General features: G+C 46.5%; 1 protein-coding gene across 2 annotated transcripts in view; it reads right to left on the bottom strand.

Moving 5' to 3' along the window:
* Window positions 1–25,670, bottom strand: part of ERICH1 (glutamate rich 1) — a 47,277-nt gene that overhangs the window by 6,544 nt on the left and 15,063 nt on the right. Inside the window, exons 3-4 of one of the 2 annotated variants that reach the window (XM_082680518.1) lie at window positions 18,223–18,357; window positions 408–884 (exon numbers count right to left, since the gene is read on the bottom strand). In XM_082680518.1, coding sequence (XP_082536644.1) covers window positions 408–884; window positions 18,223–18,357 — 612 coding nt within the window. The remainder of the gene's footprint in view (window positions 1–407; window positions 885–18,222; window positions 18,358–25,670) is intronic. The other variant, XM_082680519.1, reaches the window with a different exon arrangement.

Genomic DNA, 25,670 nt, shown 5'->3' with positions numbered 1-25,670 from the left:
GAGAGAGAGCTGTGCTTCCTTCACGTCTCTACTAGCCGATGAAAATGAGCAAGAATTCATCAAAGTCTCCAACCTGGATTTATCTTTTCTTTAAACATAGAGCTGAGAATAGCACCATATTCTGAAATTGGATCTTAGAGAAATGAGGATGATGAGACCACCCTCGTTTGGACCCACACCTCTAATGGGCGGGCTGTTTCCCCTGGTGAGCCTAGAGCAGGGGGCCAGCCCAGATCTTTGGTGGGATGAATTTAAATATTTGGATTTTTGCCTCAAAACTAATGACTTATTTTGAATACTGAATATTTTTAATGTTTTATATTTTAAACATTTAAATATTTTACATTTGCTTAATTTTCCAAAGAAGTAGATGCCATTATTCAAAAGAACAACAGGAAAAAACATACCATCATAAAAATAAATTTCTTGTGTTGACTTCAAAAAGTTCAGGATATCATCTACCTTTTCATTGGTACTTTTAACTTCTTCCTTCCCGGCGTCTGTGGCTCCTTCCTCCTCGGCATCCGGGCCCCCTCCCTCCCCGTCTGCGCCGTCCTCTCCATCACTCACTCTCATGTCGCCCTGCTCACTGCTGGTCTCCTCAGGCTGGTACATGAAGTTGACGCCAGAGACTCCTGTTAGTAAGCCAGCTGCTTTCTTCCTTTTAATTTGCTGTTTCTTTTTCAGTTTCCTTTTTTTATTTTTGCTTATTGTGGGGCCATCTGTGTGGCTGTGGCTGTGTGGCTGCAATTTTTCTTGCAAAATACTCTGCTGTTTCTCTAATTCTGCTTGTTCTAGAGGAATGTTACTGGGATTTTTAATTTTTTTCTTTGAATTATGCTTTCTAATTCTTCTTCTCTTTGGTTGAGCCTGAAGATCCTGATCTATAAAAACAAAAATTCAAATATAACAATTTTCTGTAAAATGGAACCATAACAAACTTACTAGGCTAGATAAATTTTCCATTAGGATCTTATAATTTTAGTAGAAAAGGAATTTAAAATATTTACTTCAGTGATTCTTAACTTTATACCAACAAAGTACACTGTTGAGGATACTAGGATTTACCATGAAGTAAATTAATAACCTACTTGTTCTTCCAAAAAAGGTGTATGTACGTGTACGCGTATGTGTGTGTATGTGTATTTACTCAACATTGTTACAATCATGACATATGGTATGATTTTAAGGATGTAAGAGTTGTTGCAGTTTGATCGAAAGTAAAATTTCATGCCTGTGGTCTTGGGGAGAGAAACATGAATCCTCATGTTTTTTAAAGTGTCCTTTAGCACCTTCTAAAGAGTTACTTGTGTGTGAGGATGAGAAGCAAGCAGTGACGACCTGCCCATCCGAATCAGCAATGGGCCCCATATGAATGAAGACGACGTCTGGGCTCTCGGCAGGTAAGTGACATGGTCGAGATGTGGCAGTCACTGCCACGCAACAGACAAGGTCTGGAGTGGACGTGGGGTGGTAAGGCCTGCGGTGGACGTGGGGCCTGAGAGGGACGACCCGCATGCCAATCCTGCCCCGTCCACCCCATCCCCGCACCCTCGTGGCAGTGCATGCCCGTCACATGCTCAGCACATGCCCGGTGCACGCCCAGCACACCCGCTGCTGCCCACACGCGCCCACCTGCTCCGTCCCAGCCAACCAAGGACGGCGGTGCTGCCATCAACGCTCAGACGCTTCTTCTCAACAACCCTCACTTCTCACAGGTTCTCCTTAGGCCCACCACAGGTTATGGTGAGAAATCAAACACCATGTGTGAGACTTCTGAGACACTGTGCGTCACTACGTGGAATGAAGATCCCTCTCCCTGTAATTTGCACTCTAAGGCTTTGATCTGCTGCTGACGTCAGACAGAAGATGCCACGTGGTCCTTGCACTGTGTTTCCTGTGATGAGGGGCCTGAGACTCGGAACCCGCTGGTCACACCCTCTGATCCGTGGAGGGGGCTTCTTCTCTTGTTCTGGGCTCTGAGTCTATTTATGCAGCCAAACTCCCACCTGCGCATTTAAACAAGCGTCCACCCACCCCCCCCCCGGCCTGTGTGACACGGAAGGCCCCCTCCCCTGCAGCTTCGCGTCATCATCAAACCAGACACTGCCTCTGGATACGGGGAGCGTCCTCTCCTGACTCTGGAATGAGAGTCCTCGGTTTTCTCTTGATACACGTGACAACCAGGAGACCTGGTGCTGCCTGCAACTTGGCATGAAGCCCAAATTACTCCTCATAAAACCACGACGTGACACTGTCATACAGTCCCATACTTGGTACATTTTCTTTCTTTTCTCAATCACCAGTGGATGACTGAACACAGCATTTTCCTATTTCATTTGAAAGTTGATATTAACTGATTTTAGAGACCTGCTTAGTGTCGCTGACAGACACCTGATTCATGAGTATCTCTGAATAGCTGGCCCTTGAGCTGGTCTTGTAAAATATTAATGTTTGAAAAATGACCACTGCTTATGGAATTTAAAAAATTTTCCAGATTCAGTTTAAAAAAAGAAAAAATTACATTTCTCCTCATTGGGGTCTATTCTTGCCTTTGTTGATTTGGAAAAACAGTCATGCATAGGATGCTTTATCAAGTCACAGTAAAGCCATCTGGGGAGCAGCGTGCAGTCATCTGGGGGCATCCTTACTGTCCACCAAGAGTGGCATCCGGAGAGCTGCTCTCATTTATTCCCCGATATCTCCGTTCTCCAGGCCCTTCCAGCCGAGCCAATTACTGACGTCATCCTCCGGTTCATCTCTCTTTGCAAGTGGTGAGAGCACAGCACGCATGCTGCCCTGTGAGGATGATTGTGCTATCAGCCTGCTACTCTAAAAGACTATAAAACAGGAATTTGAGAAGGAGGAGGTGGCAAAGAAGGGTGTAAGACATAAGAGTATCATACTTTTTCATATAAGTGTGTGTGCACACTTCTTAAGAGGAAAACTTAATACATACTGAGATACTGAAGGTCCAGATGCCAGACCTGTGGGGTTAACTGTGGTTTCTGGGTGCTGTGACTGTAGGTTTTTTTTTTTTCATTGTATTTTTCTGATTTCCAACTGTAGGACATTGAGCAGATACTGTTTTCATAATAAGGAAAAATTATTATTTTAAACTTGATGAAATTATGACAACTCAAAACATGGGATGTCACTAAATTCTACTTAAAGGTGAATTTATAATCTTAAATATGTCAGGAAAGAAAAAAGGCTAAAAATCAATCATATAAGTAAGAAAGAAGCTGGAAAAACAACAGCAACTTATACCTGAGGAAAGCAGAAGGAAAGAAATAACAATCAGAGGAGCACAAAATAAAGGAAGAGAAAAGAAAACCCAACAGAGAGACAGCAACCAGCACTGACACTGTGAAGAAAGAAAACAGACGAACAGTGCAAGACTGGACGGGACGAGCAGAGGACACATAAAGGCCAGCGTGGGGTGAAGGCGTGTGTTAACATACATCCTGTAGGCACAAAAGGACCAATAAGATGGCTCTGTGGACAACTCTATGCAAATACATTACATAGTTTGTATGAAATGGAGGATTCTGAGAAAAGTACAACATACCAAACTGGACACATGAAGAAACGGAAAATCTTAATAGTCCTATATCTATTACAAAATTGAATCTTTAGTTAAAAATAATCCCACAAAAGAACTTCAGGCCTAGGTGGATTCACCTGACTTCTAAGGAACATTTAAGGAAGAAACAAAGGCCCAACATACAAAACATTTCTGGAGAATAGACACAGTGACGGTGACCACACGCTTTGTGAGGACAACACAGTTCTTTCAAAACCTGATGAGGACACTGAAAGACGGGAAGGTTGCAGGCCAACCCCTCTCCTAAAGAGCAATACAAAACTTCTAAACAAAATATTAACCGTTTTATTGTAGTGATATAAAGTATTCAATCAATATTAACACCAACAAATCATGAAAACGTGTAGCAAACTAGAAATGTAAGGGAAATGCGAAATGCGATAGAAGGTGAGAAAATCCCGCAGGGACACTGCACGTGGAGCCCTCACCCTGCTGCTTCCCTGCCGGAGGCCCTGGCGATGCAACAAGAGGAGGGAAAGTGTCAGACCTCACGGGGACGCCAGCTACAGACGGCACCACTGTAAGTCCAAAAGGCCCCCAGGCCCTACAGACAGGCTGCATGGGAGCCTGCAGACACAGAAGCAGGACGCGAGTGCAGCAAGGAGGACGCTCACCCGCACAGCAACGAGGGTCGCAAGGTAACGCTGGCGAGCACCAAGTTTGGCAGAGAGCACCAACCCCAAGGACCCCACCGGACACTGGAACTGCAGCCCCAGAGCAGCAGGGAGCCTCGCTGTCCCTGGGCCTCCCCGTAATGAGGGCTCCGCAGAGGCCGAAGCAGGGGCGCCCATGCTGCCCTGGGGTCAGCAGACGTGGCACCCGAGTCTCCACCTCAGCTCATGCCCCTGCATCACTCCCAGGGCTCACGCTCCCGGAGGTGGGGGAGTCCTTCTGCTTCTGGACAGCACGGCACCGTCCGGGACGCTCACCACGGGCTCGTGCAGGAGGCAATGGCTGGGGACATCCGGCTCCCGGGGCCAGAGGTCACACGGCCACCCTGCTCTTTCCACGTCTTGTTCGTGGTAACTGACAGGACTAATTACTTGCTCTGAAGAAATACTCATCACTCAATGCCCTTTCGACGCTACGTATTTGTTGCTTGAGTCTCTCGTTTTCTCACAGATGAGGGACAGCGGTTACTGCAGGAGGACTTCACCACCCTAATTGTGTGCTACCCGACATGGGCTCACATCTACCTCGGCAGCCGGTGCTTAGAGGCCTTTTCCCCAAAGGAGACATCTTCGTGTCTGTTTCCTAAGTACAACATCTTGATGCGACTTAGCGTGGAGAATATCCAGTTAACTCACACAGACATGGTTCAATATTTCTTTTGAAAAACAGTAATGCATGTTAATACCTAGATATGATATGTAGGCATTACAATCGATACAAAGATTTGTTAATTTTCTTCTTTTAACATTTCCAGCATAACCTATAGATCACTGGGCAATGGCTACACATAATTGAACATAATTTTTTTTAACATCTTTATGGGAGTATAATTGCTTTACAGTGTTGTGCTAGTTTCTGTTGTATAACAAAGTGAATCAGCTATACGTATACATATATTCCCATATCTCTTCCCTCTTGCGTCTCCCTCCCACCCTCCCTATCCCACCCTTCTAGGTGGACACAAAGCACCGAGCTGATCTCCCTGTGCTATGTGGCTGCTTCCCACTAGCTATCTATATTACATTTGGTAGTGTGTATATGTCCATGCCACTCTCTCACTTCGTCCCAGCTTACCCTTCCCCCTCCCCGTGTCCTCAAGTCTATTCTCTATGTCTGCGCCTTTATTCCTGTCCTGCCCCTAGGTTCATCAGAACCATTTTTTTTTTTAGATTCCACATAGATGTGTTAGCATACAGTATTTGTTTTTCTCTTTCTGACCTGCTTCACTCTGTATGACAGACTCTATGTCCATCCTCACTACAAATAACTCAATTTCATTTCTTTTTATGGCTGAGTAATATTCCATTGTATATATGTGCCACATCTCCTTTATCCATTCATCTGTCGACGGACACTTAGGTTGCTTCCATGTCCTGGCTATAGTATATAGAGCTGCAATGCACATTGTGGCACATGACTCTTTTTGAATGATGGTTTTCTCAGGGTATGTGCCCAGTAGTGGGATTGCTGGGTTGTATGTGTAGTTCTGTTTTTAGTTTTTTAAGGAACCTCCATACTGTTCTCCATAGTGGCTGTGTCAATTTACATTCCCACCAACAGTGCAAAAGCGTTCCCTTTTCTCCACACCCCCTCCAGCATTTGTTGTTTGTAGATTTTCTGATGATGCCCATTCTAACTGGTGTGAGGTGATACCTCATCGTAGCTTTGATGTGCATCTCTCTAATAACTAGTGATGTTGAGCATCCTTTCATGTGTTTGTTGGCAATCTGTATATCTTCTTTGGAGAAATGTCTATTTAGGTCTTCTGCCCATTTTTGGATTGGGTTGTTTGTTTTTCTGATATTGAGCTGCATGAGCTACTTGTATATTTTGGAGATTAATCCCTTGTCAGTTGCTTTTAAAAAGAACGTAGCTGTTTGGCTGGGTTACATGCAGAACTCCGAGTAATGTAACATAATTTATAAAGATATGGAAAAATGATAAATTTGACCCTTTATAACATTTTCTACCCCAAACATACCAGACCTTTTCATGATTCTTCATTCTCTGTCGAAAATTAAATCGTTCCTCTTGTTTATGAGCCAAGCTTTTCTTACCAGTTCAAATCTCAAGTGCTTTATAAGACTTCCCAAGGTTAGCTTCTCCATCCGCTGTGCTCCTATGGCGCTTGGTCTCTATCGCTAATAACACTTAGTACTGAATGACAAAGTCTGTTACTGACTTTATTCCACTCCCTAACCTCTAAGCTCTACAGCAGTTAAGGGTTGTGTTATCATCACGATTGTTCCTCCAATGTCTGACACACAAGGTTCAAACAAAGAGCTCGTTATATCAGATCCAGCCACGGTGCAGAAAGAGACGGTGCAATCAGGGGACAGAACCCATGTGCTCTGGAAGTCAAGAGCAAAAGCTGCTTATTTATCGTTTCCACAAATATGAATCTACTGTCCTTTGGAGACTGAAGTATGGCTACACGTGGTGCGTTTAAATCTGCTGATCATCAGAGTCACTCCTCGGTATTCATACAACCAGAAAGGACTCTCATAGTCAGGCTTTCTCTCTCCCAGTCAGATAGATTAGGGTGAACTTAGGTAGGAAGTCTGGGTCTCTTGACTTTTTACTAACAGGGAGTTCCTTGGGCTGTCAATGAGTTAAGCCAAGTCTCACACGCAGCCAATGGCTTCTATGGCCCAGGACAAAGCAGGGAGCAGGGCGTAAGGTCACCTTCACAAGGTCAGCCTCTGGACACAGAGGAGATCCATCACTCTGGCTCTACCATGACCAATTGCTACTTCACACCGGATGCTTTTGTTGCAAGTAGTCTCCTGTTTGGCTCTGATTACCTTGAGATTAAGAATCTGACTGGCTGTGAAAATGCAATGGAATTTACATTCAGAATTCGCCAGATTCTTATGCTACCTCATTATTTTAGGATACAGATGGTGTCAAATCCTAAAAGTCACTGCCAAGATTGATGTCGAGGAGCTTACCACTTACGTTTTCTTCTAGGAGTTTTATGGTTTCAGTTCTTACATTCAGGTCTTAAATTTATTTTGAGTTAGTTTTTGTGTATGGTGCGAGACAGGGTTCTAGTTTCATTCTTTTGCATGTGGCTGTCCAGTTTTCCCAACACCATTTATTGAAGAAACTGTCCTTTCCCCATTGTACAGTCTTGGCTCCTTTGTTGTAAATTAATTGACCATATATGTGTGGGTTTATTTCTGGGCTCTCTATTCTGTTCCATTGGTCTATGTGTATGTTTTTATGCCAATATCACACTGTTCTGATTACTGCAGCTTTGTAATATAGTTTGAGGTCAGAAAGCATGTTACCTCTAGCTTTGTTGTTCTTTCTCAAGATTGCTTTGGCTATTCAGGGTCTTTTGTGGTTCCATACAAATTTTAAGATTATTTGTTCCATTTCTGTGAGAAATTCCCTTGGAATTTTGATAGGGATTGCACTGAATCTGTAGATTGCTTTGGGTAGTATGGACATTTTAACAATAGTAATCCTTCCAATCTACGAGCATGAAATATCTTTCCATTTATTTACATTTGTCATTGTCAATTTCCTTCATCAATGTCTTATAGTTTTCATGTATAGATCTTTCACCTCCATTAAATTTATTTCTATCTAGGAATTTTATTCTTTTTGATGCAATTGTAAATTGGGCTGTTTTCCTAATTTCTGATAGTTCATTGTTAGTGTAAAGAAATGAAACTGATCTTTGTAAACTGATTTTGTACCCTGCAACTTGACTGAATTCATTTGTTCATTCTAACAGGTTTTTTTTTTTTGGTGGAGTCTTTAGGGTTTTTAATATATAAAACCATGTCATCTGCAAATAGACTCAGTTTTACTTCTTCCTTCCTAATTTAGAGGCCTTTTATTTCTTTTTCTTGTCTAATTGCTCCGGCTAGGACTTCCAATACTATGCTGAATAAAGTGCCAAGAGTGGACATCTTCATCTTAAATAATTTCCCACCTTCTTTTCTCAGTATCTCTTTATGGAATGTCTATTAGTTGACGAAATATTAATCAATAAATTTTATTAGTTGAAGAAATATTAATCAATATCCAAAGAAGTATTCATAATCTGTTCTATTATTGTAATGCATTCGCTTAACAATAAGCTAAGGTGGTGTACGGGTTTACCAAGATCTAAATATTTCTCTAATCCAAGTTTCTTATGAATATGTGCCAACAATGGTTTGGAAATTAAGTATATACTTTAAGAAAATAAATGGCAATCTGAACAACTGTGGGTTTTCTTTTTTTATAAAGACAGGTTAAAGAGCTGTGCAGACTCCACTGGTAAATTATTTCAAAATTAATATTCTGACCCACATAGTCCTTGGTCAATCATACATCTAAAGCTATGCAAGCTCACGCCACTGTGACTGAGAGGAATCCAGGGTATCAGGTGTGTGTGCCAATAAGATGCCAAAGAAACAAAAACATGAGCGTACGAAATAGTTCTAGAAACAATCTAGGCCTTTTTAGGTGCTCTAAGAACGCATGAACTCTCTTCCGTGTCTAGCCTTTTATGTCACATTGTTGACAGTGCATGGCAGAGGCAGCTGGTCTAAGTGAGGGTTCTCGACTCACTGAGAGAAAAGAGTGGTTCAGAATGACACCACCTCTACTGTCCCTCAGATGCCCCCAAGTAACCTGTGAGAAAGGAAAGGCTTTCACACAATTACATGTCTTAAGTCTCATTTCAATAATCACCGGGACAAGAATGAAAGCCTGCTAACTCTGAGTCTGGCTTTGCTGCGCCCTTGAGAGAGTATGTGTATGGAACGTGGCACCGGTCAGAGAATCTCTGCTGAGAGCCTGCCTAGGACTCTACCTTGACTCCGGTGGCCTCCGGTGAAAACTGCACCTTATTAGTCAAACAAGCTAGAGTGCCTGCTGTGCTCTGCACCTGGGAAGCTCAGAGAAATCACGCATCAGGGTTTCTTCAGCCCAAACAGAGCCAGTGAGATCTGAAGATGGATCTGCCTTAGAACTGTGGCCTAAAGCTGTCAAAACTCATTGAAAGGGTGGCTGACTCACAACGAAGCCACATTAGAACTGTGCATTTAGCTCATGCTTCCGAAAGTTAACATGAAGTTAATAACTATTTCAACCAGAGCCTGCTATTAGAATACTAATCATAATAGCTTTCCATCAAAATGACTTGATTTTAATGACTTTGCAGCTTGATCTGAACACAAAAACCATGTCAATACAGTCAACCACTTGTGATTATACGAGTGATTATATGAGGAGAGAGGACTGCTCCTTATTTGCAGGCTGTTTTTATAAATAATTACGCAACTTGGTTCATCAAATATTGACTGAAGACTTAACACCAGCAGGCGCTGGTGCCTCAGGGAATTAAGAGCTGGCAGTGCTCACGCTTGAACAAGCTTTGCACAAACCCAATCTAATTGGCACAGCAAGCGTGTGGTGTGCTAGTGCAGGATTATTACCCCATCAGGTGGCCAAGGAAACTGAGGCTCAGGGAAGTAAGGAAGACAGCACCCACAGTCAACAGTGGGGCTGCAAACCCAGGGCCCTTCACTCTCACTCTGCCACCTGCCAAGTCGGAGCTCCGTCCCCCAGGGGCTGGAGGTGAGGATGCAAGAGCAAGAAAGTTACAGAAATAACCAGATACTGGATGGAAGGCAAAGGGAGGGGGCACTTCTGTGTCGTGGTGGGGGGCGGGGTAAGGGAGGCCAAGAGAAGACGTGCAGAGGGAAGGATGTGGATGGAGGAGAGGTCCCCACACTGGAGGGACCGAGCAGGGGGCAAAGGCTAGAAGGAAGCCGGAGCCTTACCCGACCCTACCCTGCCTGGCTGGCTGGAGGGGGGAGCAGATCAACAAAGGGGGTGACAGCAAGTGTGGCAGGTCTTAGACAGACACAGGCGACGTGTGTCAGGTCAGCGAACAGGAGCCCATGCACCGACCAGCACAGAGCTGGGCCCCAGCAGGACCGACTCGCAAGAACATGAATGGAAGGAGCAGACGGGAACCCCTGGGCTACTTTAGCAGGCAGGGGCAGAGGTCACAGGAGGAGATCCAGAGCGACGCGACGAGCCTGAATGAGCCCTGACAGAGGCAGAGGCACCAGGCAGAGGGGCTTAGTGTCCCAAACTGACTCGCCACCCCGCCAGTGCCCCACTGCACCCTCTGATGAGAGCCAGACAGATGGGGAGGTCTCACTTCCCGTTATAAACAGCATTGGAGCGGGCAGTTGTAAGCGAGAAAGTCACCGAAGAGGCGGGGCCACGAGGACCCTGAGAGTGAGACACCGCGGTGACGGTGACGCGCTGGGGAATTGCGCCACAGACCTTAGCGAAGGAATTAAAACCAAAGGCAAGTCAGATTTCACAGGAAATCTGGAAAAGGAAGACATCTGCAGAGGAAGATCCAAAACAAGATCCCAGCAAGAAAAAACAGGGAAACAGCCCAGACAGCAAGCGCAGTGGTTGAGAGTCCGCTTGCCGATGCAGGGGACGCGGGTTCGTGCCCCAGTCCGGGAAGATCCCACATGCCGCGGAGCGGCTGGGCCCGTGAGCCATGGCCGCTGAGCCTGCGCGTCCGGAGCCTGTGCTCTGCAACGGGAGAGGCCACAGCAGTGAGAGGCCTGCGTATCGCAAAAAAAAAAAAAAAAAAAGAAAGACACCCGGGGGGACAGGGGCACCTCTCAGTCACTGAAACCACAGATCCAAAAACAGATGCCAGATTGCTGGCACCCAGCAAGCAATGAACATAACTGTTACAACAACTAAAGTAACGTATAACATCATAGATACGCTATACTCAGTTATAAAAAGGCAGGTATCTTCAATACAGACATAAATTCTGGAAAAGGCACAAAGAGAGGAAGTAGTTCCGGGTGTGTGCAATTACTAAATGCTTCAGGTGTTGAGTGTACTTTGTTGCAGGGACGCAGCCCAGGGAAGAGGAAAGCAGACGACCAGCCAGCAGCGAGGTAAGTGACCAGGCATCTGACCAGGCTTCCCCCGTGTTCTCACAAGGATAACAAGGACATTGGGAAGAGCTGACACACAGCTCTGACAGTGCAGCGGGACCAGCCCGCAGTGCATCCCTGGACTGTGGAGCCGGCCAGTATTCTCAGGTCCAGGGTGGTGCCTGGGTCAGAGCACCCCGAGACGGTGCTGAGTCTCGAGCCCACAGCCCTGGAGGCCCTGGGACGGGGATGGGGACGGGAGGAAGTGACTTCAAGGAGTGAATTCTGGCCTAACTGTACCCTCTCGGAGCGGCAGCTGAAGGAGCAAAGGGCAAAGTGTGGAGGAGGCCGGGCACCCTCACAGGTGGCGTGGGGCTGTGGCAGCGGAAGGAGAAGAAAGCCGTGCATTCCAGACTCTGCCCAGGTGTTCACTTTCTAGGGCATGGGAGCCCTCCTGGTGGTGACGTTTACCAGGGGAGCCCAGCACATGCAGGTCGGGGAACTCTGTGGAGGTGGCTCCTGAAACGCGGAGATGACCTAATTACAGAGTCTCAGCCCTCATCAAACTTGGCTGTCTGCAAAAAGTTCATAAAGTATGTTATGATAGCCAAAAAAACCAAACAGTGGCGCCGTCATGAAGTCCAGAGAGCAATACTGGAAAAGGTCACAAAGAAATGTAAATAGCTATATAAGACACGAATAACGGATCGATGTACAGATCGGTAAACGTGGGAATCACTCATTCACGACTAAGAAGCTCTTCTGGAAAAAGAAGAAAGAAACCAGATGGGTCGGGTTTCTCCGACCCAGGTGCAGTGCCCCCTCCGTGGGCGCTCCGTGACTCCTGGAATGGCCCTTCAGCTCTGCGTGGCTCTGCAATGCCCATGTGGCCCCAGGGAAGGTGCAGATGAGGGCAGGGATCCCCAGCCGTCCTGCTGACAGGGATGGACGCTGCATCTACCCAACGGCCTGCAAAGAGGCACGAGGAAGCCCCCATGGTGAAGGCCCATCCAGCCCACGAGCCAGCGGGGCAGCCGCTGAGGAATGCAGGTCGGGGAAGACGGGTGAGCAGAAGCCGGGAAGAGAGCCGTGGATGTGGAACGTGGTCCATCACATACATGGCTTCGAAACCATCAAGGAAAAGTAACAGGTAACTGAAGAAAAAGTGCAGGATTTAAAAAGGAAAATCTATTTTTAAAAAAATGGATCTACACCTTGTTCTAACAAAATATATCTCAGATGGGTCAAACATTTCATATAAAAATATAAAGGGGCTTCCCTGGTGGTGCAGTGGTTGAGAGTCCGCCTGCTGATGCAGGGGACAGGGGTTCGTGTCCCGGTCCAGGAAGATCACACGTGCCGCGGAGCGGCTGGGCCCGTGAGCCATGGCCGCTGAGCCTGCGCGTCCGGAGCCTGTGCTCCGCAACGGGAGAGGCTGCAACAGTGAGAGGCCCGCGTACCGCAAAAAAAAAAAAAAAAAAAAAAAAAAAAAAAAAAAAAAATATATATATATATATATATATATATATATATATAAACAGGAGCCATACGAGGGTGCTTGTGAGTATTACTTGTCCCTCTGGGTGTCGCCATCTGTTCTGCTCATTCTACTGGGGTGATCTTTTCTTTTCTTATTGATTTGTAATATCTTGTTATATGGTAAGGAAGCTAACTTTCATCTATTGTGGAATGTGCAAAGATCATCTCCTATTCTGTCCTTTGCTCTGAACCTTATTTATAGTGCCCTTTGCCATAAAGAAAGTTTAAATTTCTTCACAGTCAAACCTGTCATTTAGGCTCTTAGACTTAGAAAGAATTTCCCTAACACACAGTTTTCTCACATGAAAATGTAAGATATATGTTGTCCAAACAATTAGCTAAAATTTAAAAGACTGAAAATGTCCAGGCGATGGAAGAGAGGGGATCTCCTTAGGCTGCCTTCAGGGATGAGAACTGGAACAGCCTTCTGAAAGACAGTTTGTTATTATGTCTTCAAATTTAGAAACACATGGACTCTTACGCTTAATATTTCCACTTCTAAGAGTTTATATTCAGGAAGGAATCAGACTACTGCATGTATGTACCACGTATGTTCAATGATGTTCATGTGCAAAGTGCTTATCGAGCACCAGGCAAAGTTCTAGGTGTCTTTCAGTGCAGGGGAGGGGAGCCTAGTTATAAACAAGTTGCTTTCATAAAATAGATTTCAGCTACTTTTAAAAAATGATATATCTATATGCACTGAAATGTGAAAAAACCTCCATAATACATTAAGTGTGGAAAGTGGTTTATAATGCATCATGTGATATGGTACAACTTTTATAAAATCTGCGCATGCATATACAACATGCACAGGGGAGAGGTTTCAAAAGATGTTTTCTGAGGGTCTCAGCCTGGTGGCCTTAGGTGATGTGTTACTTCCTGTGCGTTTTCTGTAATGCTTGAATTTTCTATAATAAGTGTTTCTGTGGTCAAGAAAAACAAAATATTCTTCTTTAAAAAAAAAAAAAAAGTTTGGAGTAACAGAGAAGAAAAGGCCCTCTTTCCTAGAGGCTGGCCTGTTTTTTAGTTTATAAAACAAACTGAGGTTCTTATTTCTGTGTAAAATGTGTAAATGTAAAGTTTCTGTGTAGAGGTTCCAGAACTTCACCTGCTGGCAGTGGCAGGCAGGAACTCCTGCCTTTTCATTAGGAAAAAAGGACCTCTGCAAAGCTGCTATGACGGCAGCATGCACGTGCCTGCAGAGGAGGGACGCACCTTTGGCCGCACGGGGTCCGGCTCCAAGGACAAGCGCCTGCTGATAAGAGATGAGACACTGAAAGCTGGAAAGGGGAGGCAGAGAAGGACAGCTAGCAAGAATACTTAATTAAGGAAAAGAGGAGAAGATGATGGTGGAGAAAGTGGTGGCTGTGAAAAGCAGGTTTCAAACCAGGTAAGTGCACCTGACCTGTCACTCGCCAAGATCACCTACGTTCTCAACAATGCGCATGCAAGACATGGGGCCGCGCTGCTGAAGGCTCACTGCCAGAGCCAACGCTGAAATGCTGAGACCATAGTCACAATTCTGTTTCTAAAGGGACGTGGGTGGCTTACTGCTCTCTGTTGAAAGGCTGAATTCTTGGTTCAGCTAATAAAGGTGAAGGGGCAGAAGGAAGCCCGTGAAAATGGTAAATGAGCCATAGAGATGCAAATGCGAAGGACAAATTTTGTTACAAAATCGATAGACCAGGAGGCTGGCTAAGTACAGACCATTCCTACTGGAAGGGACAGGGAAGCACTGAAGGTCCACAGAGGTTAAAGGGGGGACTTGCTGGAGAAGACCAGACATTCACAAGAGAAATGGAAAGAGTAATTTCAGTTACAGTTAAAACACATCAGTTATAGGAATAAAACAGTTTCACATCAAAAGAAAACCAGTCTTAACAGGGAAATGCAGAACTGCACCCAGTTCTCAATGTGGGTTCTCAGTCCAGTGTAAGTATGAAGAAGACAAGTTTGTCAACCTGTGAGTCGACGGCACCAGTCCCCACACAGTGCTGTCACCAGGAGCTCACACAGAGGAGCGTCCACAGGACTGTCAGCCCTGCACAGGGTCCCGGACAGACCGAGCAGCGCCATGGGCAGGCGGCAGGTGTGAAGACCCCGGTGTGCCTGGGAAGGAGCCCCTGCAGACCCAGGTGGAAGCTGCCAACATCAAAATCAGAAGAGACGCCTCATGAAATGCGAATTTCTTTGTAACTGGAGCACGTGAGACAATGCTTGCAACAACAGTTTAGATTTGCACAGCGGCAGAGTTCACAAAGGATTTGCACAGCCTTTAAAAATGTTACTCCTGGGTTTCCCTGGTGGCGCAGTGGTTAAGAATCCGCCTGCCAATGCAGGGGACACGGGTTCGAGCCCTGGTCCGGGAAGATCCCACACGCCGCGGAGCAACTAAGCTCGTGTGCCACAACTACTGAGCCTGCGCGCATAGAGCTCGCGCACCCCAAGGAAGAGCAGCTCCCGCTCACCGCAGCTAGAGAAAGCCTGTGTGCAGCAACGAAGACCCAACGTGGCCAAAAATAAATTAAAAAAAAATTATGAATTCAAATTTATCCCAAAAAAAAAAAGTCACTCCTGCTCTCAGTCCATGTCAGGGGAGCCGAGGCAGAGGGGAGGTGGGCAGCCGGCACCCTCCTTCAGCCGGGACCCAGCTCTTGTCACCATCACCTGCAGCGGGTGAGAACCGAGACCACCTGGAAGGGTGCCGTGCACCATCAGCCCCAGTCTCCCTGCCCAGGCACGACACCCACTGAGAGCGGTACCGGGCGGGGCGACCGGACCAGGCCCTGAGGTGAGGAGGGGTCAGCCTTGGGTGCCACCAGACCTGCCGCCCCGCACGGGCCGAGGGAGGGGACGCAGGACTCGGCGGCCACAGACGGGGCAGCCGACCGGGAAGCCTCTTCCTTCCCAACTTCTTGAGGAGTCACTACTGAACTGGTTTATTGGTGCTGGGCATTCAAATGGCCATCAACAGTGGACACAGTCACCTCTGGACTTTTCCTTCTTTTCCGACTCCAGTCCTCATGCTCTCTTTGCTTTCAGTGCCACCAATAAGACTGTGGAGCCCTCCCGCTCTCAGCCTTGTGGGTCTGCACGCCTCACGCCCTGCCAGTCCCGGCTCAGGCGTCCCTCTTCCTGTCCCAGCCCCCTATCGAGCCCTAACGACCCCCGACACATGCCTCCCGGCTGAGCACGGTGGCCTCTCACGCCTCTCTGAAGGGTCTCTCATTTTATTTTTTAAAAACTTTTTGGCAGATTGATTGATTAAGATTGATTTCTGCGTTGAGTCTTTGTTGCTGTGCACGGGCTTTCTCTAGTTGTGGTGCGTGGCTTCTCATTGCAGTGGCTTCTCTTGTTGCGGAGCATGGGCTCTATGCGCGCAGGCTCGGTAGTTGTGGCTCGTGGGCTCTAGAGCGCAGGTTCAGTAGTTGTGGTGCCCGGGCTTAGATGCCCTGCGGCATGTGGGATCTTCCCAGGCCAGGGCTCGAACCCGTGTCCCCTGCATTGGCAGGTGGATTCTTAACCACTGCGTCACCAGAGAAGCCCAGATCTCTCATTTTAAACAGTATTAACACTTCCTTCCACTTTCTCACTTCAGACCCCTGAAGCGGCCCACCTTGTCAAACGGGTTCACAAAGGGGAAAAATATTAGAGAAACAGTAAGAAAAGTGAACTGAAACATTGGAGATGAGTTACAAGTGTTCAAGATAGAAAGATATCAACTTCCCAGCCAGAAGTGCATGAAGGAGTTATTCAAAGCTCTTCTGAAAACCTGGGTCAACGTTTTCAGTGATGTTGACTTATGGAACTGAGCTCACAGGGCCTCTTGAGAGAAAGGACCACTTCTTAAAGCTGAGACCTGTCCCCAGCGGGGGAGAGCCATGTGGCCACCAGGAGGTCATCGAGGAGCCCAGGCCCGCCTGCTGTGGGACAGACACACATGAGGCTGGGGCAGCAGTGGGGTTCAGGTGTGGGGTCAGGGCAGAAGCTGGAGTCAGAATGTCAGAGCAAGGTGGACATGTCACCCTGTGACCTCAGGGATGGAGCTAATGTCCTGCAAGGAGATCCCAACCTTCCTTCCCAGTCCAGTCTCTCCTTTGAGGGGGATGGTGGCGCACCACACCTTCCTTGACCACAGCCTCTGGGAGAAGGTCCTTGGAACCTGTGTGCTCCTGGGAACCAGAGGACAGAAAGAGGGACATGAACAGGATGGCCTGCCAAGAAGCAACTGCAGAAATGTAACCTGGGACCTGCTGGAGCCAAAGGTACAATGAAAGTCGCCGGAGATGTGCAGGTTACCATGGTAATTAGAGGGATGTGTCCTAGGCACCGACTCCCCATCTCTCTGCTTCGCCCTGACCACTGCTCACCTGCTAGAGCAGAGCGGCACCAGGCCACCCCCATGCCTTCCTGGAGGCGGTGGCACTGGGACTTGAGGGCCAGGAAGAGTGACTACCACAGGGACGTGTGTCCAGCTGCTGAGATGCTTTCCCATCTCCTGGAAGGACGTCCCTCTAGCTCGGCAATGCATTCAGTCAAGGGCACCCAGAAGGTTCTCGGCTGGGATGCTGCCCAAAGACCCGCCCGGGAGGCATGGGCAGCAGAGCTCACTGTGGGCAACAGCCCCGGAATGAGTCCGCATTTTTTCATTGAATATATTAAGTACACAACGGAGTATGTCACCAAAGTAATTTATCTTTATAAGAACATAGCTTAATTTTTGAATGAAATAATCTATTTATCCAATAATTATATTCCAAAGATTTTCAACAGGGCTTGAATAGATGACTATATTACTGCTTAGCTATCCCATTTTTGGTTTTATGGTTTCTGACGCTTTAATTAGGAAGTCAGAAAGATCAATCTACTAGAAAATCATATTTTCTTGATATTCAAGTTAAGGTTTATGGTACAGAGTTTCTTAGTTTTTACTTGTTAAAAATCAACTGGGGAAAATTCCAAATTCCTCTTAAGGAAGTTCCGAAATGATGAATTAAAAGGGGAAAAAACTACCATTTGACTTTTTACAGTAAGAATGTAACGTGCAGCCTCTGCACCGCCACCAGAGCACCTGACCCTTGATCTTCCTTCACTCACAAAACATCCAACAGCAAAAGCAAATATCATCATTCAATTTTCCACAAGAGATGCAACATAAGTTATTTCATCATTACAAAGTTGATATACAATCTCAGAAATTTTGAAAAAATTGGAAAATCAAGAAAAAAAGTCCTACTTAACAAGAGAAGCACTTTCACACTTGGATGTATTAACGCCAGACTTCCCCTAACTTGCTAACAAATGGGGCTGCGATCACATTCCAGCCTTAAGTCTCCTCCCAGCCTGAGCTTTTCCTGCTGTGGATCTTACAGGCATCTCTGACGACTGCAGACCACACAGCAGTGAGACGCTCAGGCCCGTTAAAGTTCAGATGGAGTCACGACCCTGGAAGACCCCAAAGGCTGTCAGCGGTCTTACCTCCTATGTCTTCGCCGCTGGAGGAGCTCTCAGGACTCGAGCAGCTGGGGGCCTCCGGCGGAGGGGGGACCCACCCCTCAGGAGGCAGGCCCACGGTGTAGAGCCGTCGCGCAGGCTGGACCCGAGTGTCACCACCTGCAGGAAGAAGCAGGGACAGATGCCATCAGACGTCTACTTGCCGAGCAGCTTCTCCAGCCACTTTCACTGAAGATGGGTAGCCAGAGCCGTAAATACTGATGTCAGTCAGCCAAGCATTTTGCCAGCAGAGCCACTAAGCTCTACACCCAGACAGGGACAAGGGGTGAGCTATGATTATGTAAATTCACATTAAGTTACTTATTATGTAAACTTCTGGGGTTTTATAATATGGTATAAAAACATAACTAATTCATGAATAAGAAGCAGAAAATAAGAAGACTCCATGTAACACACCCCTCATGACCACAACATGAATCTCAACATTTTGGTGCATAACCTTCTGGACCTTTTTCTCTCTATATGCTAACAACCTGTATGCAGTGTGTGTGTCTGTTCACACCCACACACAGACACACACACGTCTTAATGGGATCACGCCACACACAGACACACACACGCCTTAATGGGATCACGCATCATTATACACGTATATACTATATGTATAATATCATTCAAAAGTGAATATGATAAAATATTAAGATACATTTAAGCTTACATACTCTCAAAGGCTACATGATAGTCCATGTCATTGGCAAATTTCACTATAATTTAACCACTGTCCTAAATTTTGCATATGGAGGTTGATTCTAAATTTGCACTATTACAAGCACCTGCTATGACCATCCTGGCTGTACATAACTTTGCACCACTGACCACAGGGTTCCTCCAAACAAATTCCTGGAAGTGGACCTGCTGAGCTGCACCGTCCGGAGAGGCAGCTTCCGGTGCTGCTGCCATGCTCTCAACACTGGGCAGGATCAACGCTCTAATCTTCATGTTCTCATTCAAGATATGGCAAAGTAACCTTTATCCAACACAAGTGGATATCCCCATTAGTCTTTCTCAGAAAAATGAATATTTTACTTTAAAAACAATGAAAAGGACTGAGCAAAATCACTAATGCACATATAACAGAACGTGTGGTTGAGAGACATTTAAATTGTGAAAGCTTTGGAACATTTTCAAATTCTTCTGCCATCAATATACTTCACTTTTGTGAAGCTAAGGGGCAAGAATGTAGTTCTTATGTTAATCTGATCCATCCAGTTGATTAACGACTGTGTCGTTACTGCCAGGATCAAGGGCAGAGCAGGGACGTTACCGCCAGGATCAAGGGCAGAGCAGGGATGTGCTTCCAGGCAGACCATCCCCTGTCGGGTGACATCAACATTTGATCATTTTTCACAGAATACTTTTGGGAGCTTTTAATCAGCTAACAGAACTTGGAAACACTACTGCTCACTTAAGTATCAGGATGAATACAGGCGGTGCCGTGGACCCGAGGCAGGATATGACTCCTGTTATGAAGGGCAAGGATGCACCTGAGGGCAGAGCTCTTCCCGATGCTCCCATGCCGAGCACACACTCATCTGAGGCCAAGCCTGCGGGCTGAGGAAGGCGATCTGCTGTCTGTGTCAGGGTGGCCAGGCGCAGAGCGCAGCTTCCCGGCCCGGGTTTCCCTTGTCTCTTCTGGTAGAAGATGGCTCATCGCTGCACGGCAGTCAGATGTCGTGTTTCACTGCTCAGGGCTCGGGGCTCAGCAGGGCCACAGCATCCCCTCGCCCACACATCGGGCCCGCAGGGTGAGGCTTGGGGATCTGGACGAGGCATGTCAGGACCCCCTTCACTGCTGACAGAGGCCACCGTCTCCCTAGGAACACCGGGCTGGCCGCGAGGCTTCAGAAGAGGCGACTTAATCAGCTCTCCTCTTGTTGATCGGCTGGCTGAGATCCGAGGTTCATAATTCTCACCCTTTCTGGCTCTGGGTCTGATTTGCAGGACACCCACTTGAGCTTGATTTCATGCCTAACCTCTGACTCCCCCTGCATTGTGCCTGTCCACATGGCCCCCTGCCCACAAGCACACACGCGTGCCCTCCACCAGGGCACCGCCACCAAGCCACCCTTGGGACGGCCGCAGCCTTCACGATCGGTGTATTTGTGTCACGGAGCTTGGGGCACAAGGCTGTTTTTTATAATTCTTCTGGGATTACCTGGCTCTTTAAAATATATACAGATATAAAGCAATAACAAATAATAAGGGTCCAACATGGGCTCTTGGGTGACGGAAATTCATCAAAATGCATACACACCGATTGTTGTGGCCGTTTACAGATCATGTCCTCATCTTTAAGAACAAATGGAATCACCAATGCCCTTTTGAAACTAACAAACTAACAAACAAACAAACAAACAAACACTTCTGTCAAGTGAACAAATAGTTACCAGAATCAGCATGCTGTGTCCTAACTGTACAAAGAACATTTTCTCAACCTCATCCAAGGACTGACTGACAAAGGCCCCTTTCCTCATCTGGCTGCTTCTTCCAACACTGAAAAGACTTGGACACACCTGCAGCTCTGCTTATCGCCAAACTGTGTCCTCCACAAGCATCAAGCCTTCAAGCAAATCCTCAGATGACCTTTACAGAATGTTTCATATGACCTGCCCACAACTTGTATTTGTCTATTTGATTGTGATTTCATTGTTTTGTCTTTAGCCAAGATTTCTCTTTTTCTAGCTGCAAATGAATTGTTTTTTCTTCAAAATTCCCAAGGCATATTGCTTCAAAAAATATGTTGCTCTTTCAGGATTAAAAAACACTCAAGAAACTAGGGCTAGAGGGAACTTCAAATGACAAAGCATGCATGAAAAACCCACAGCTGGCACTACACTCAATAGAGAAAGCATGAAAAACACACGGCTGACATTATACTCCATTGAGAAAGCCTGGCTGCTTCCCTCTAAGATTAGGAATGATTACAATTCACATTCTTGCCACTTCATTTCAACATTATACTGAAAGTACTAGACAAGGCAATTAGTCAAGAAAGAAAGGAAGTAAAGGCATCCAGATTGAACAGGAAGAAGTAAAACATCTCTTCTCACAGATAAGATCTTGTATATAGAAAACCCTGAAAAATCCACATACACAAAAAAACCTGTTAGAGCTATTAAGTTTGGCAAAGTTGTAGGATACAAGATCAACATACAAAAATCTATATTTCCATATTTAAGAAACCACTGCCTAATGCAAGGTCAAAGCATTTATTAGTATTTCCATATACCAGCAATTAATAATCCAAAAAGAAAACAATTCCATTTACAATAGTATCAAAAAGAATAAAATACTTTGGAATAAACTTTTTTTAAGTATAAAATTTATAATGAAAACTACAAAGCATTGTTAAAAGAAATTAAAAATGACTTAAATGGAAAGCTAGACGAAATTCATGGATTGAACAACTTAATATTGTTAAGATGGCACTAATCCCCAGAGTGTTCTGCAAATTCAGTGCAATTTGTATCAAAATTCCAACTTCCTTTTTTTTTTCTTCCAGAATTGGACAAGCTGATCCTAAAATTCATATGGAATTGTGAGGGACCCCGAACAGCTAAAACAATCTTGAAAAACAACGAAGTTAGAAGACTCTTAACTCTGATTTCAAAACTTATTACAAAGCTACAGTAATTAAAACAGTGTGGTACTGGCATAATGACAGACATAGAGACCAATGGAACAGAATTGAGAGCCCAGAAATAAACCCAAACATTTATGGCCAATTGATTTTTTTTGTTTTTGTTTTTGTTTTTTTTTCGGTACGCGGGCCTCTCATTGTTGTGGCCTCTCCTGTTGCGGAGCACAGGCTCTGGACGCGCAGGCTCAGCGGCCATGGCTCACGGGCCCAGCCGCTCTGCAGCATGTGGGATCTTCCCGGACCGGGGCACGAACCCGTGTCTCCTGCATCAGTAGGTGGACTCCCAACCACTGTGCCACCAGGGAAGCCCTGGACAATTGATTTTTGACAAGGGTGCCAAGTGGAGAAAGGACAGTCTCTGCAACAAGTGGTGCTGGGATGACTGGATATCCAGACAAAGGAATGAATCTGGACCCCTACCTCACACCATATTCAAACATGAACTCAAAATGGATAAATTACTTAAATGTAAGAGCTAAAACTATAAAACTCAGAAGAAACCTTAGATGTAAAATTTGTGGCCTTGGATTTGGCAACAGTTTTTTAAATGACACCAAAAACACAAGCAACAGAAGAAGAAATAGATATAATGGACTTAATCAAAATTAAAATGTTTTATACTTCAAGACACCATCAAGGAAGTGAAAGGCTAACCCATGGAATGGGAGAAAATATTTGCAAATCATGTATCTGATAAAGCTCTTGTGTCCAGATTATGACCACCTCTTACAACTCAGCAGCAAAAAGACAAGCAATCCAATTACAATATGGGCCAAGGACTTATATACACATTTCTCTAAAAAAGATACACAAATGTCCAACACACACATGAGAAGACACTCAACATCACCAGTCATCAGGGAAACGGGAATCAGAACCACAGTGAGGTGCAATCTCACACCTACTAGGATGGTTAGCCTAATAGGGTAAGAAAACAGAAAATAGCAAGTGTTGGCAAGGGTGTGGAGAAACTGGACCCCCCCCCTCCCCCCACATGGCTGGTGTGATGAAGAATGGTGCAGCTGCTGTGGAAAACAGTTTGGCTGTTCCTCAAAATGTTAAACATAGGAGTACCACATGACCCAGCAATTCCACTTCTAGGTTTATATCCAAGAGAACTGAAAACACATGTCCACACAAACACTTGTGCAGGGATGTTCAAAGTGGCGTTATTAATAAAAGCCTAAAAGTAGAAATAACCCAAATATCTGTCTATCGATGAACAGATAAACAAAATGTGGTATATCCACGGAATGGAATATTATTCAGCAACAAAAAGAAATGAAGCACTGATACTCGTTACAATTCAGATGAACCTGGAAAACATGCTAAGTGACAGAAGCAGACACAAAAGGTCACCTATTATGCAATTCCACTCAGGCAAAATGTCCAGAATACACAAATCTGTAGAGACAGAAAGCAGGGAGGCATGAATGGGGATGACTGCAATGGATATGGGTTTCTTTTGGGGTGAAAAGAATGTTCTGGAATTAGTGGTGATGGTTACATAACATTGTGAGTATACTAAGAATCACTGAACTGTACATTTTGAAATGGTTATGGTAAACTTTAGATTAAATGAATTTTATCTTTAAAAAATAGGGCTTCCCTGGTGGCGCAGTGGTTGACAGTCCGCCTGCCGATGCAGGGGACACGGATTCGTGCCCTGGTCTGGGAAGATCCCACATGCCGCGAAGCGGCTGGGCCCGTGAGCCATGGCCGCTGAGCCTGCGCATCTGGAGCCTGTGCTCCGCAACGGGAGAGGCCACAACAGTGAGAGGCCCGTGTACCGCAAAAAAAAAAAAAGTTGCTGCATGTTGTATGGAGTTTTCAGAAAAGGACATATAAGTTAGGCTCATTTGCATCTGTGAAATACTAAAACTATCAGAAATGCCTCCTCTATTTGTGGCCTGAAGCCATGAGAAAGGGTGTGGGGGTCCTGCCCACCAGACCCCTCCCCCTTCCAGGATGCCTGGCGGCCAGAGGGTGGTCTGGAAGGGGAGAAAGCGTGGGGTGTGCAGAAATGCAGCAACTGGACGCCCCTCTAGGACCCAGTGAGACTGCCCTGGTCACACCACATCCTCATTAAACACTCCCCCTTAGTTTAGGCCATGGCAGGTGGCCAGTCTACACTGCGCAAGGCACACTGTGCTGCCTTAGACAGCAAGCACCACACGCAGAGTCTGCAGTCTGAGAAATCACATGGGTGGAGAGGTCCACCGAGAACACGGGCCGAAACCTGACCTGCGGTCCTCATGGGACCTCTCCTCTGGCCCCATCACCATGCTGGCTGGGCCAACTCCATCCGGGCACTGGCGTCTATCCTGTCCTATCCTCCGACTGTGCCACAGCCGCTGGCACCAGCCACCACGGGGCGATCACCAGTCAGCACCATGGGTGCCCCACTGCCCATCACAGCTCAGGCTGCAGCTGGGGCCCACCCCCAGCTCCCGGCGGACGTGATGGAGGCTCCCCATGCTCAGGGCCCCCTCATCCACTCACACCAGGCATCTGCTCCATGGAACAAGCTTCTCAACCTTCCGTACGGGTCATTTCACGTAATCGATACATTCTGAACCAACTTTACATCAGCATCTTTACATCATGTTGTTCATACTGAACAACAACAGCACCTCACAGCCGCCTGCTGAAATGACATGACTGAACCTGGAGCTTCCGTGGAAAGACACCACCCAGATTATTACTATTAGTGAATAATCGCTGTTAAAACCGTCAAGTTAGAAGAGGGAAGAAAATGCAAATAAACCCTAAAAACAAAATTTTTAAAAAGACTAAGAACATTGGTTCAGTCAAACTTGGACAGAAAACCAGGAACACCCAGGGACGCCTGCTCCTCACGTAGGCGGCACGTCTTCCCTACGGTTCCCGCCTTGCTAAGCTGTGCTGTGCTTATTCAAAACCACGTGCGTCCTTCACAGGTGGAACGGGTGTCACGTTAGTTTTCTGGGCAGCATCACAGGTGGGGGCTTGAGCACAGGTGTTCCTTCTCTCCTGGTTCTGGAGGCTGGATGTCCGAGATGGAGGTGTCACAGGGCTGGTTTCCGAGGCCTGTCTCCTTGGCGTGTGGATGGCTGTCTTCTCCCCGTGTCCTCATGCAGTCATCCTGCTGTGCGTGTCCGGGTCCTGATCTCTTCCTGATCTCACCAGTCACATTGGACTAGGACCCACCCTAATGGCCTCGTTTCACTTAATCACCTCTTTAAAGGCCCCGTCTCCAAACACAGTCAACATCTTGAGGTCAGGGCTTCAGCGTATGAATTACGGAGGATACAATTCAGCCCACGACAGTATGGTCTTTGAAAGGTAAAACAGCATTAAATAGTAGCCACTATTCCTTAGTGTGACTCCAGGGGTGGGAGTCCATCCTACACCTGGCAGGCTCTCTGTCAGAACAGCAGCAGGTGCGCCAGAGAGTGGTGGTCCTGGGGGGATGCTACACGGGGGTCAGAGCATCCCAACCACACCAAGGCACATGAGGACACAGAAAGGGAACTCGGCAGCCCCAGGTTCATCCTGAAGGACAAGCTTGTGCAGCCCCCCATTCTGGGGGGGAACGCTTTCCCCTCGTCCGCAGGCATTGGCCATCTCATGGGTGAAACAGGCGTGGCACGATTATTTCTGGAGATCCAGCCTGTGGGCAGCAGGCATGCCCTGGGCTTGTCGGGCCTGCCACTGAGATCTGGTCCAGGGAGGGCCAGGATTTGTGGACATAAGGTTACCGGGCCAGGCCAGCAGGAGAGACCAGCGCTCA

The sequence above is a fragment of the Grampus griseus genome (assembly GCF_964374135.1).
Source record: "Grampus griseus genome assembly, chromosome: 21".
In the NCBI taxonomy this organism is placed as follows: Eukaryota; Metazoa; Chordata; class Mammalia; order Artiodactyla; family Delphinidae; genus Grampus; species Grampus griseus.
This window is presented reverse-complemented; position numbering and strand designations above follow the sequence as displayed.